The sequence below is a fragment of the Chelonia mydas genome, chromosome 27, assembly GCF_015237465.2.
Source record: "Chelonia mydas isolate rCheMyd1 chromosome 27, rCheMyd1.pri.v2, whole genome shotgun sequence".
Taxonomy (NCBI): Eukaryota; Metazoa; Chordata; order Testudines; family Cheloniidae; genus Chelonia; species Chelonia mydas.
Window position 1 is genome coordinate 3,560,040 of NC_057860.1, and position 14,048 is coordinate 3,574,087.

The window sequence follows — 14,048 nt, forward strand, 5'->3', positions numbered from 1 at the left end:
TATTTACTTTATTAAAAACATTAAAAAGGGCTCTATCCATATCCAAATTAGATCCCGGCGGTCTATAGCACACCCCAAGCACTATCCCAGGGGAGGCTCTAATAGTTTTCTTCCCCAATTTAATTTTTGCCCAGACAGACTCAGTCATACCCATTTCATCGCTTCTTATTTCTTTACATTCTATCTTATCATTGATATACAGTGCTACTCCACCACCTTTACCTTTATTTCGGTCTTTCCTAAACAGCACATACCCTTCAATACCTGTAGCCCAGTCATGACTATTATTCCACCAGGTCTCTGTTATACCTATGATATCTGGTTTCACTTCCTGCACCAGTAACTCTAGTTCCTCCATTTTGTTACCTAGGCTCCTTGCATTAGTGTACAAACATCTTAATTTTTGCTGTTTAGCCTCACTCACATTCTGTACCCTATTAGGCACGGTTATTTTACTACCAGTATAACCTATTAGACTTGTATCTACACTGCCCTTCCTCCTACCTACAGCTGTATCCACTCTTACTTCATTTTCTTTCCACTCTATGCTGAATTCTGGCGTGGAGATTACCTGGACATCTCCCAACCATCTCCCCCAAATTCCTAGTTTAAAGCTCTCTTAATCAGTTGTGCCAGCCTCCATCCTAGAAGTCTATTTCCTTCCCTACTCAGATGAAGTCCATCCCGAGAGAACTGTCCTCTATCCATGAATGCCTCCCAATGGCCATACATCCCAAAGCCCTCCTTATAGCACCACTGCCTAAGCCATCTATTGATAGTCATAATCTTGTCACACCTTTGTTGCCCTTCTCTAGGAACAGGCAGAATCCCACTAAAGATCACCTGAGCCTCAATTTCCTTAAGTGTCCTCCCCAGCCTAGCATAGTCTCCCTTAATACTTTCCAGCGAGAATCTAGCCGTATCATTTGTTCCCACATGAAGGATAATTAGGGGATTCTTTCCCGCTCCCTTTAGAATCCTTTTCAACCTCAGGTCTACATCCTGTATCTTAGCACCCGGAAGACAGCACACCCTCCTATTTTCTGGATCAGCTCTGGTTCAGCCTGAGGGCTGAATATCAAAGACCCACAGCAAACAATGACGGGGTGAGAGCATCTCAAAGACTATTTTATCATGGCAGCCTAAATAGAGGGGCTGCTACGAGCTCCCCCTACAAACGTCACAGGCAGCAGGAATTAAATACCACCAGCTCTGTTAGTGTAACCGTATCCTTACAGAAGCCAGGCCCAGGCAAAGAGAAGGAGAAATGCCTTTTTGTGACTGCCCCCTGCCTGTACACAGGACAATACCGTCTTTCAATATGGGAGCACATCCTATTCCCCAAATATTAAAGTCCAGTTCTCTTTCCCCCTTGGACAGGCACATGCAGCCTTCTGGGATGTATTTGTGCCATCCTTTCCAATTGAGACTGAGCTCGTGATCGTGACTCTTTGGTGAATCTTTCACACTCCGGCCCTGGGGAAAGCCCCTGCAGCTATAAACTGAATCAGGTGCCTTTAATATCTGCCCAAAGGAAAATGAAATTCCCGCTTTTAAAGGGGACCCACAAAGAGTTCTTGATTCTTTACGATGGATAGGGAGGGTCTGCACGGTCTATGTATTTATTTTTCTTCGGTCTTATTTACCCTGTAAGTATCAGGAATGTCAAGTCTGGTCTGCCCTGGGGTCTCTGGAGGACTGGCTGGGTATCTCACAGCATGTACATTAGGGTCTCACACCTAGCTTGACTAGGGATAGACTTTCACAGAGATCGCCTTTCCCCACAATGTTCCTTAGTCCCTGGAATTAAACAGATGGTAACAAAACACAAACAAAACAAGCAAGAGTGGTAAGGAGTCAGACATGCTATTCCTCCCTCTCTTAGGCCTGGGCTTTTAAAACCAATTTAGTTCAACCCATGCAAGCTGGTAGAGGTGCTTCTGTCAGTCTGAGAGAAGAGTAGATTCTGGTTTAACTTCAATTCCTAATTGATTGAACCTAAACTAAAATAACCCTCCTTCACACCACAATAAGTGCATCCACACTGAGGTTTTCACTGGTGTAAGTAAACTGGTTTAAAAACTAACTTCAGTTGAATTGGTTCATTTTCATGTAGACGTGTGTAACAAGAGCAGCTCTGTGAGCCAGGGCTGGAACCCGGGGGGCTGTCGCTGATGCTGCCCTCCCCAGGGTTAAAGCCAAACCCCACAGCAACGACCGAAGGGCTGGGGAAGGGGACAGAGCCACGGTCCCAGGATCTGGCTGCTCTCAGGATCCACAGGAGCCATGCGAGGAGCAGGAGCAGGGCAGGCACAAAGAGACAAAACAGCCCCACAAGGAGGTGGGTTTTTGTATTTTGTTTTACACTGAACCTGCCGCTCCAGGCAGGACGGGCAGCAAACCCCAGGGGTCCCCACTGCAGCCACTGGTCCCTGCGTGTGACAGACAGCTGGGATCACATGGGCCGGTCTGGAGGATGAGATGGGATAGCAGGTGGGATGTTTGCAGGGGGAACGGGGAGGCATTGCCTGAAGAAGGTGCTAAGGGGGATAATGCATCTGGTACGGGGAAGAGCAGCAGATGAGATGAGGCCTGTCTGTGCCGCCCCGATCCTGAGGTGTCTGGTTGCTGGCGCGGCGCTCTCGGGATGGATGGGAGGGGGCTGCCCAGCATGGGCAGGGGCTTCAGCGGGAATTTTCCATCGTGTCGACATCAGGGGCTTTAAACAAACACAAACATTCCCTGAGACAGGATCAAAATCAGCCCTCTCCCCACACCTGGCAGACACCTGTAGACATGGACCCCGCAGAACTCTCCCAACCCCCACAAAGACTCTCCCCTCAGAGTCACCCCCCGCCCTCAAGAGAGATTCCCTTGTGCCCCACATAGACCCTTCTCCCCAGATGTCTCTCCCCCCCCCCACACATGGTCCTGGTGGGTTCCATGCTCCCATCTCCCCATCCTTTGCCATCTACAGCACACATAGACCTCTCCCGCCCACGGACTCCCCCCACCCATAAAGCGGTAGGGACTGGAGGTGTGTGTGGGTGCATCACACCTACCTGAGCCGCAGGGGGCGCTGTACTCAGCCTCTGTGTGTTCACCTGCAAAAGCAAGGGATGAAAGGAATGGCACGGTAAATGTTGGGGCCCCTGAAGGGCCAGGACTCAGCTGCTCCTGCTGGGACGGCCCCAGTTACACCAGCCACACCCTCCCCACTAGCCAGATGAGCACACGGCTCCTGTGTCCCTCGCGGTGAGCCGACCCCACAGATCTAACCTGGGAAGGCTCTGACCTGAGTGGGATTTATGGAAATGGGGCACTTGGAACCTGGGGAGATTTCAGTGATCCCACGCCTTGAGTGTGACACAGAGCCCACGAGAACAGCTGTAATGGGGGTACAGCCAGCACAGGACATGCCCACCCAGCCACTGAGTGTGCCACAGAGCACTGGGGTGGAGCCAGGACAGGACACCGCTCTGCAGCCACAGACTGCACCATGGGACCCACGGGAACAGCTCTACTAGGGCAGGACTCACCCGTCTCGTAGTAATCGTACAGTCTCACTGGGGCTGCTCTGAGATTCTTCACAGGGAAATCCTGCTCCAGGGAGAAGGTGAAATTCGCCGCCTCCTTCGTCAGCTACCGAGAGAGCGACAGAGCGAGCCCCTGGGCTGAACGTCTGCACTGGCAGCTCTAACCCCCTCCTCCCCGAGGCTCGGACTGGCCCAACCCACTTCCCTCTGCCCCTGCGGCCTGGAGCAGTGAGAAAAGGCTCCCCCCGAATCCCTGTTCCACCCCCCTGCAAAATGTGACCCCTTTCATCACTCATGGCCCAGCTCCAGCCTCCACAACCCTGAGCTCCCCGTCGCTTGGTTCACTGCCCTCCCTGGGGTTGGCTGAGTCTGGTCCCATCTCCCCGTCCTTTATGGAAACGGGTCACTTGAACCAGGGGAGATTTCAGTGACCCCACACCGGGCGTGTGACACAGAGCCCATGAGAGCAACTGTAATGGGGGTGGAGCCAGGACAGGACATGCCCTCCCCGTTCACACCAGGCCCTCCCGGAGCCCCGAGCTGCCCGCACTCACCTGGTCCAGATAGAGTGTCACCTGGTCGTTCTGCACCTCCAGCCTCTTCACCAAACGCTGCTTTTCCAGCTAGGAGCAGAGGGAGGAAACGGCTGAGCCAGGAACGGAGGGGCTGGGGCCGGAGTGTCTGCTCTGCTGGGGGCTGGGACATGGGGCACCAAATGCCCCCATTGCCGAGGGGCCTGGCTGCCACCCTCCACGTCAGTCACAGCTGAGCACTGGGTGTCTGCTGGGGGAGGGGCGAGAGTCTAGACATGGGCGTCCTGTTCTGGGGGAGCTAAGCAGGGTCAGGAACTGCTCAGTGACTGGATGGGAGACCCCAGGGCTGTACAGTGACCCGCTGCAGGGGGCAGGGCTCTGCAGGGGGAGCTCCCCCTGGGGGTCAGAGCTGCAATCTGTGTTCTCCTGGGGGTCTGGGCTCTCCCCCATGGATCAGCCCCTGGTTTCATGCTGTGACTGGCCCGGCCTGTTCTCCTCCCTGGGAAGCTCACCTGCTGCAGGGAGCTCTTGACGGGGGTGTAGCCGGACGGCAGCTTGGCCTCGATGATGGCCATGTTGGTGGCTGAGCGCTCCCCGCTGTACCTGCAACAGGAGCCGTGCGCTGAGGTCAGGGTTTGCTCTGGATACAGACCCCAGGGGGATGGACGGGGAGGGGAGGCCTCCTGTCTTCTCAGACCTGCCAGCATCTCTAATGCCCTCTGCCTGCTCTGGGTTGTGAGCCCAGAGCATCTGGGAGCTGTTAACTATCTCATAGCATCCCCCACGTCAAACCTAAAGCCTAAAGTGTATCATGTTAATTCTCTAAAGCCCTTTTATTCCAGAGAATTAAAGGTTTGTCAGTTTGCAGCCCAGGGAGGAGATGATGTTGAGTGGCTTGAAGGTGTCTACTACGAAGGAAAAAGTGACGGTGGCGTGGAAGAGGTGAACCTCTCCATGACCCTTGGGCGTATGCAGTGCCAGCAGATCAAGGAGCTGTGCACTAGCTTCGCACCAATGTTCTCAGCCACCCCAGACAGACTGAACGGGCATACCACTCCATTGACACAGGTAATGCTCGCCCAATTAGAGCCCAACCTTACCGGGTGGCTCCTCAAGCCAAAATTGCTATAGACCGGGAGATCCAGGATATGTTACAGGTGGGTGTAATCTACCCCTCTAACAGTGCATAGGCATCTCCAGTGGTTCTAGTTCCCAAACCGGATGGGGAAATAAGCTTTTGCGTGGACTACCGTAAGCTAAATGCTGTAACTCGCCCAGACAACTATCCAATGCCACGCACAGATGAGTATTGGAGAAACTGGGACGTGCCCAGTTCATCTCTACCTTGGACTTAACCAAGGGGTACTGGCAGGTACCACTAGATGAATCCGCCAAGGAAAGGTCAGCCTTCATCACACGTCGGGCTGTATGAATTTAATGTACTCCCTTTCGGGCTGTGGAATGCACCTGCCACCTTCCAAAGACTTGTAGATGGTCTCCTAGCGGGATTGGGAGAGTCTGCAGTCGCCTACCTTGACAATGTGGCTATATTTTGTGATTCCTGGGCAGAACACCTGGAGCATTTCCAGAAGGTCTTCGAGCGCATAAGGGAGGCAGGACTAACTGTTAAGGCTAAAAAGTGTCAAATAGGCTTAAACAGAGTGACTTACCTTGGACACCAGGTGGGCAAGGAACTATCAACCCCCTGCAGGCCAAAGTGGATGTTATCCAAAAGTGGCCTGTCCCAAAGTCAAAGAAACAGGTCCAATCCTTCTTAGGCTTGGCTGGATATTACAGGCGATTTGTACCGCACTACAGCCAAATCGCCACCCCACTGACAGACGTAACCAAAAAGAAACAGCCAAATGCAGTTCAGTTTTGTTCAGTATCTTCATAAATGATCTGGAGGATGGTGTGGATTGCACCCTCAGCAAGTTTGCAGATGACACTAAACTGGGAGGAGAGGTAGATACGCTGGAGGGTAGGGATAGGATACAGAGGGACCTAGACAAATTGGAAGATTGGGCCAAAAGAAATCCGATGAGGTTCAACAAGGACAAGTGCAGAGTCCTACACTTAGGACAGAAGAATCCAATGCACCGCTACAGTCTAGGGACCGAATGGCTAGGCAGCAGTTCTGCAGAAAAGAACCTAGGGGTTACAGTGGACGAGAAGCTGGATATGAGTCAACAGTCTGCCCTTGTTGCCAAGAAAGCTAACGGCATTTGGGGCTGTATAAGTAGGGGCATTGCCAGCAGATCGAGGGACGTGATCATTTCCCTCTATTCGACACTGGTGAGGCCTCATCTGGAGTACTGTGTCCAGTTTTGGGCCCCACACTACAAGAAGGATGTGGAAAAATTGGAAAGAGTCCAGCGGAGGGCAACAAAAATGATTAGGAGACTGGAACACATGACTTATGAGGAGAGGCTGAGGGAACTGGGGATGTTTAGTCTGCGGAAAAGAAGAATGAGGGGGGATTTGATAGCTGCTTTCAACTACCTGAAAGGGGGTTCCAAAAAGGATGGCTCTAGACTGTTCTCAGTGGTAGCAGATGACAGAACAAGGAGTAATGGTCTCAAGTTGCAGTGGGGGAGATTTAGGTTGGATATTAGGAAAAACTTTTTCATGAGGAGGGTGGTGAAACACTGGAATGCGTTATCTAGGGAGGTGGTGGAATCTCCTTCCTTAGAAGTTTTTAAGGTCAGGCTTGACAAAGCCCTGGCTGGGATGATTTAATTGGGGATCGGTCCTGCTTTGAGCAGAGGGTTGGACTAGATGACCTCCTGAGGTCCCTTCCAACCCTGATATTCTATGATTCTATGATTCAGTGGACCGAAGAGTGTCAGAAGGCCTTTAACCAGCTTAAAGTGACACTCATGTCTGACCCTATGCTCAGGGCCCCAGACTTTGACAAACCTTTCCTAGTAACCACGGATGCATCTGAGCATGGTGTGGGAGCAGTTTTAATGCAGAAATCAAGAATTGCATCCTGTCGTGATTCTCAGCAAAAAAAGTGTCTGAAAGGGAAAGCCACTGGTCAATCACCGAAAAGGAATGTTACGCTATTGTGTATGCTCTGGAAAAGCTACGCTGATACATTTGGGGACGGTGTTTTGACTTGCAAACCAACCATGCTGTGTTGAAGTGGCTTCATACCGTCAAGGAAAAGAATAAAAAACTTCTTCAGTGGAGTTTAGCTCTCCAAGACTTTGATTTTGAAATATAACACATTCCAGGAACTTCTAACAAAGTGGCTGATGCACTCTCCTGTGAAAGTTTCCCAGAATCAACTGGTTAAAATTGTCCTTGAAATGTGGGACATATTGTTAGTTTTTATATAATCAGGAAGAAATCACAGCCAGTGTGGAACAGGCTGTCCAGCACCATCTGTGATTTGGGGGGCATGTCATAACCATATAGCTAAGGGTAGCGTAAAATTCCTTTGTTATCTGTAAGGGGTTAAGAAGCTCAAATAACCTGGTTGGCACCTGACCAAAAGGAGCAATGGGGAAAGAAGATACTTCAAAATCTTGGGGGTCAGGGGGGAAGGCTTGGTTTGTGCTCTTTGTTTATGTGTTTTCTCAGGAGGCAGAGAGGCACCAGATCAGACAGAAATCCATCTCCTTCTCAGCATGCTGCCTCTCTCTTTCCTTCTCCTCCAACTCCAAGCACCTAAAGGCCATCTGTCTTTCATGTTCTTTCTGTCTCTCTTCAGCTTCCAATCTGGCTAATTCTAATTTTTTTTGGACCTCACTTTCCGTCATCCTAGCCTTCATGTGCTTAGCTTAGCCTAACCCAAGAGCTAGAAAGAAAAAAAAAACCCCACTTGGGAATTCCCTTGCAGGAAGTTAACTACCCTGCCCTTAGGCAGAGAAAGAAAAACTCCAGCTGCTCTTAGCTTAAAAAAAAAAAAAGGTGTCCTTTAAAAAAAAACCTCCCTGCTTTCCAAGCAGCCAAAAGGAAAAAAAAAAATTGTCCTTTTAAAATCCTAAGCTCTGTGCTTTTGGTTCAAAATGATCCCTCCATGCTGCCACCATGTCAGGGTTCCCTCCCCACTCTGAACTCTGGGGTACAGATTTGGGGTCCTGCATGAAAGACCCCCTAAGCTTATTTCTACCAGCTTAAGTTAAAAACTTCCCCAAGGCACAAATTCCTTCCTTGCCCTTGGTATCGCTGCCACCACCAAGTGATTTAAACAAACATTCAGGGAGGGCCACTTGAAGCCCTATCTTCCCCAAAATATCCCCCCAAGCCCCTACACCCGCTTTCCTGGGGAGGCTTGAGAATAATATCCTAACCAATTGGTTAGAAAGTGAGCACAGACCCAAACCCCTGGGTCTTAAGGACACTGAAAATCATTTCAGGTTCTTAAAAGAAGAATTTTATTAAGAAAAAAAAAAGGTAAAAGCATCACCTCTGTAAAATCAGGATGGAAGGTAACTTTACAGGGTAACACAGAGGAATTCCCTCTAGGCAACTTCAAAGTTACAAAAACAGGAATACGCCTCCCTCTAGCAAAGGAAAAATTCACAAGCTCAAACAAAAGATAACTTAATGCACCTTACCTTGGTTACTTACACTTTTTGTAAGATTAGAGACTCATTTCAGGATTGTTTGGAGGAGATGGATTTCTGCCTGACCTGGTGCTTCTCTGCCTCCCAAGAAAACACACAAACAAAGAGCACAAACCAAGCCTCCCTCCCACAAGTTTTTAAATTATCTTCTTTCTCCGTTGGTCCTTTTGGTCAGGTGCCAACCATATTATTTGAGCTTCTTAACCCCTTACAGGTAATGGAGGAATTTTAGGCTACCCTTAGCTGTATGGTTATGACAGCCCCACTAGCCCCAGCCAGCCCTGAGCTCCCCAGGCAAGGGGCCCTGGCCCCAGGAGTGTCTTGGGAGCCCGACTGTCTGTTCTAGATCAGCCCCGGAACCAGCTCTTTAGTCCCTGGCACATTCCAAGGGGCCCCCTGCCTCTGCCCCGAGCCCTGGGGGGGATGGGACCCCCAGCGATTCCAGCCATGCCCCGGCCCTGCAGTGGGACGGCTCTGCCCCGGCCATTTCCCCACTGCCTGGGGCCTGTCCCTGCCCCCGGGAGCTCAGACCCAGATGGGTGGGGGGCTGGGGCTCATACCGGGCGTGCAGGACGAGGCTGAAGTGGGATCTGGCGCTCTCGGTGCACTCCTTCGGCTCCGTCTCCACCCGCAGGTCAAAGGTCACGGCGCTCTTTGGGGGCGGCACGTTGTAGCGCAGAGTCAGCTGGGAGAAAAGCAGGAGGGTTGGGGCAGAGCCTGCTGCGTCTGCCACAGCAGATCAGAGCCTGGGCCCAGAGCCAGGTGCCGTGGGGCAGTGCCAGGGCACAGCCAGTCACCGCTGGGCCGGCTGGTCCCCAGGGGCCCCTGCACTCACCTGCACAAAGACACAGCCCTCGCCGCTGGCCCGCACCGTGTACTGCCCGGGGATCTCCTGCAGGGCCGCTCGCTGCAGCACCAGCCGGTTGGCGTTCTCCACGTGGAATTGCTGCCGGGCGCCGGCCTGGGAGCTCACTGTCACCGACACAGCCCCGCTCGTGCTGTATGTCAGGGCTGCATATCTGGCCAGGGCCTGCAGGGCCACCACCGTGTCCTGGGGAAGGAGAGTCACCGAGCTGCTGTCACGCTCTGGGGAGAGGAGCCCGGCTCAGACTCACTGCGGCCGCATCGGGACCTGCCGGGGCGCTGACACCGGGACCCCGGCTCCCGGCCCCTGAGGGCAGGGGGCTCGGCACCCAGGACTCCCTCTCCCAGGAAGGGCCCGGCTCAGCTGTGGAGATGCAGCTCCTGGCCCCTTCCTGCACCAGGGCCCCGGCGCTGGTTTGCCCCGAGGGCAGGGGTGTTACCTGTGTGGAGGCAAAGCCCCCGTAGGGGTTCTGCTGCTTGCTGAGCCAGCGGACGATCTGGGTGGCGGTCGCCATGTCGGCAGCAGACACATTGGGCAGGGAGAGATAGGCCAGGAGCACGTAAGCCGTCATCTCCACCTCCGCTGACGGGGCCTTGTTCCCGTAGGGGCTGGGCAGGGCCTTCACCTTCCTCTGCCAGTGGAGTTGTCCCCCTAGGAGAGGGGCCGAGGGAAGGGCAGCCCCACGGCTGCAGTTACAATACAGTGGGTCACCTGTTTGCTTTCCAAAGGGGCCCCAGGGGCTTCTCAGGCCAGAGGGACGCCTGCCCCGCACTGAATGCAGCCACCTCTGGGGCAGGACACGGCAGCTGATTCAGAGCGCACAGGAGGGCTACACAAGTGTAACATCATGCCACTGGGTGGGTCATCAGCAGGGATTGAACCCTGGACCTCTGGCTCAAAACCCCTGAGCCTCTGCTGAGCTCGAAACCCCTGAACCTCTGGTGCCTGAGCTAAAAGCTGAGCCCAGGTGGGTCACTGGCTCCAGGCAACCCCTAAGCCTCTGGGGTGCAGCCACTAGAGGGGGGCAGAGATCCCCTGTGTTAGTTTGGGCCCCTGCCCAGAGCCTGACCCAGCCAAAGGGCATGGGGCAGACCTGATGCCGGGTTAACACCGCCCTCCTGAGTGATCACTGGGGCCTTGAAGATGGGACCCTCACCCAAGGGCTGTTTCTGTCCAGTGTCCAATGGGCCCTCAGTGCGCCCCTAGGAGCACAGCTCAGTCTGAGCTCAAATGGAGCCGGTGAGAAGCCCTGATGGGGCGTAGGGTGCAGACAGGGTCGCGCCCAGAGGCCTCCTCCCTGCCCCACCCCTACGCACAGAGCTGGCAGGGCTGTGAGCTGCTTGGGCCCTAAGCAATTGCTTTGTCTGCTTATGCCTAGTGCTGCCACTGCTAGAGGGGGGCAGAGAGCCCCTGAGTTAATGTGGGCCCCCTGAGGCTGGAGCGGGAGCTGGACCCAGCTGAAGGGCAGCGGTGGAGCAGACACTGGGTTATCACCAGATCCCACGGGGTGTTAGGGACCTCACAGATGTGTCCTGTTACCCAAGGGCTGTTTTACCACAGTGCCTGGTGGCCCCTTGGTGCCCCCAGCAGCAGAGCACCCACCTCTCCCTTCCCTGGGGCAGGAGCCATGTGCCCCAGAAATTCTTATCCACCTCGGGGCGGGGCAGGAGGCGACACACACAACTTGTGGGCACAGACCATCTCCAGCCGCTGTGCCGGGGCTTGCAGAGAAGGAACCTTTCATCTGAGCTATGACACAACCAAGCTGCCTAGACCACGCAGTCGGCTCCTCTCTGTGGGGGGATATCTCTCCAGAGCCCGGCAGGAACCGAGCGCGCCAGGCCTCAGCTCCCAGCACGGCTCAGTCTGAGCTCAAATGGAGCCGAGGAGATGCACAGAGATCACGGGGCCTGTTCATGACGAGTGTGAGGGACCTAACCTGGCACTCCCAGCGCCTCCTGGCCTCATGACGAGGGCTCCTTCAGCTCAGCACTGCAGGAGCACCACCTCCTGTGTCCCCAGCCACGCTCCCAGTGGGCTTCATGCTTCCCATGGGACCTCCCACCCTATGGGGAGCTGACCCCAGGCTGCACAGCTCACACCGGGGGCTGGGCTGGGAGTGGCACAAGGCCATTTGTTCAGGGAAAGGCTAGGGGAACTGGAGCTGGGGGACGGGCAACTGCCCAGCAGGAACATGGGGGGCACATGATGCAGACAGAAACCTCCTCCTCTGCCCAACTCCCACACACAGAGACAGCAGGGCCTAGCTGGCCCTGGCCCAATGCAGTCTGTTCCCCTCCCAGTATTAGCTGGGCCAAGCAGAGACTCAGGCAGGGACTCCCCAGCTGGGATGTCCCCAACACAGGATGGGTGCTGGGATCCTGCGGCATCTCCCCAGGGCTCGGTTACGGCCCGTTCCCCTTGGGAGCTGCCTAGGCAAAGCCCTGTCCCACAGGCTCTGAGCCCACTGGACCCCATCACGCTCCTGGCCCCGGGTGCTTTAGAGGGCTCGGTGGGACATGGGGCTTTGCCCCTCTAGGTTCTCAGCTCCGATCCCCCCAGCCTGGAAGCGACCCAGACTCGTCCCTCTTCACTCCATGCGCTGGGCTCTGGGAAATGGCGGGCCGATCTCACTCCAGGTCTGAGGGGACAAGTGTCCCCATGACAGAGCCCAGCGCGTCGGCCCCTCACTGGCAGCCTCAGCAGAGACCACGGACTGACTGGGCCACAGAGACCCAGCTCCCTTGCCAGGCTGAGAAGGCCCCGGGGCAGGGGTGACACCTGGGTGGGCAGAGCCGTGGGGGGCAGCTGGCCCTGCCATGTCGAGAGGCCGGCAGCGAGGAGAGCACTAGAGCAAGGGGCTGCCGGTACCGGCGCTGACGCTGTGCTGGGCCAGGCTCTGCAGAAGGACGCCCCGCAGCTCCGTGCTCCCCGCCAGCCCGAAGGCGTAGGCCAGCAGCGCCTGCGTGTAGAGGTCACTGGTGCTCGACTCCCGGAGGCACTGGAGGGCCCTGGTCATCATGGGGTCCTGGGACGGGGGAGACACCGACCAGACTCCCCGTCAGGCTGAGCCGGCCAGAGGAGACACCCTGCGCCTGGGGCCTGTGCACGTCCCCCGGCAACCACCCCATGGGGCCTTAACAATGCTCCACCAGGCAGGCATCTGTCACCTCCCCTGACCCATCTCTCCCCACCACCACCTGTGCCCTGGGCCCATCTATAAACTGCCCGCCCAAGCCACACCCAGAGCCAGAGCTGGAGCCGGACCCAGAAACTGACCGAGCTGCTGCATCTTTCTGATGCCCTGACTCCACTGTCCCCATCCCAATCTCTCCCTCACCCACTTCCCAGTACCAACCCCAACAGTACCCCACGGCCCCCAACAGTACCCCAAATCCCCCCCTGGTACCAACCCCCCCATGACTCCCCCATCTCACCCCAAACCCTTCCCTGGTACCAACCCCCGACGACTCCCCCGTCTCACCCCAAACCCTTCCCTGCTACCAACCCCTCACAACTCCCCCGTCTCACCCCAAACTCTTCCCTGGTACCAACCCCCGACGACTCCCCCGTCTCACCCCAAACCCTTCCCTGCTACCAACCCCCCACGACTCCCCCGTCTCACCCCAAACCCTTCCCTGGTACCAACCCCCCATGACTCCCCCGTCTCACCCCAAACCCTTCCGTGGCACTAACTCCCCCCTCACTGTCACCAACAATCTCCATTCCCCCCAACTGTTGGCCCCTCCTCTGGGACAGCAGGGCTTGGCCTCACCGTGAGCGGCTGCCCCAGCTCCAGCAGCGCCGCCGTGATGTAAGCCGAGAGAGAGAGCTCGTCCACCACGCCGCCCTGAGGGGGATGGAGACACCGGGAGCCGGCTCAGACCGAGTTGTGGGCCACCTTGCCAGGAACAGGTGAGCCGCTGCTAAGGACAGGCCCATTGGGCCAGAACAGAACCGGCTCCAGTGCTCCGAGTGGCTGGGTTTGGGTCCTGCCTCCTGCTGGGACCTGTCAGGCCCTCTGGGTCCTGAGCAGCTGCCCCCAGTCATAGCAGCCAGGGAGGCCACACTGTGGCAGTGAGTTCCACAGCTTTGTTATAGGGAGAGGCAGTGCCAGTAGCTGCTCCATTGTCAAAGCTGTATAAAATTTCAGTATAAAATCATATCTGAGGCCCCCTGGAACCAGAGGCTGTTAAGTTGGTTTGAACTGACATTTGCCAGATTTCCTGTGAAGACCAGGGGCTGTTTCTGCAGAGGCTGAGGGATTTGCCCCTTGCTGGGCGAATTCCTGCTTATTAAATAGTCCCCCCATGCGTTTGATTAAAATTTGTCTCCTTCTAGCTCCCAAACAGCCGGGTACAGCCCCGGCCCCTCCCATACAGTCCTGGATCCCTGCAAACTCCAGGGCAGTGGCAGGAATTAGGCTGTGACTCGAGCTGGGTGGGAATTTCCTACTGAAATGATTTCTCCACAGACGATGCAGTTTCCACAAAACCAAAACTTTGAGAGAAAATGTTATTTTTGCTGAAACATTTTG

At 55.1% G+C, this 14,048-nt stretch overlaps 1 protein-coding gene across 1 annotated transcript in view; it reads right to left on the reverse strand.

Moving 5' to 3' along the window:
* Nucleotides 1–1,091: 1,091 nt before the first annotated feature.
* Nucleotides 1,092–14,048, reverse strand: part of LOC102943899 (alpha-2-macroglobulin-like protein 1) — a 63,646-nt gene continuing 50,689 nt past the window's right edge. The window contains exons 27-36 of the mRNA XM_043536975.1: nucleotides 13,287–13,361; nucleotides 12,383–12,539; nucleotides 9,951–10,162; nucleotides 9,482–9,697; nucleotides 9,207–9,331; nucleotides 4,582–4,672; nucleotides 4,091–4,159; nucleotides 3,540–3,642; nucleotides 3,063–3,104; nucleotides 1,092–2,719 (exon numbers count right to left, since the gene is read on the reverse strand). Coding sequence (XP_043392910.1) covers nucleotides 2,685–2,719; nucleotides 3,063–3,104; nucleotides 3,540–3,642; nucleotides 4,091–4,159; nucleotides 4,582–4,672; nucleotides 9,207–9,331; nucleotides 9,482–9,697; nucleotides 9,951–10,162; nucleotides 12,383–12,539; nucleotides 13,287–13,361 — 1,125 coding nt within the window. The 3' untranslated portion in view covers nucleotides 1,092–2,684. The remainder of the gene's footprint in view (nucleotides 2,720–3,062; nucleotides 3,105–3,539; nucleotides 3,643–4,090; nucleotides 4,160–4,581; nucleotides 4,673–9,206; nucleotides 9,332–9,481; nucleotides 9,698–9,950; nucleotides 10,163–12,382; nucleotides 12,540–13,286; nucleotides 13,362–14,048) is intronic.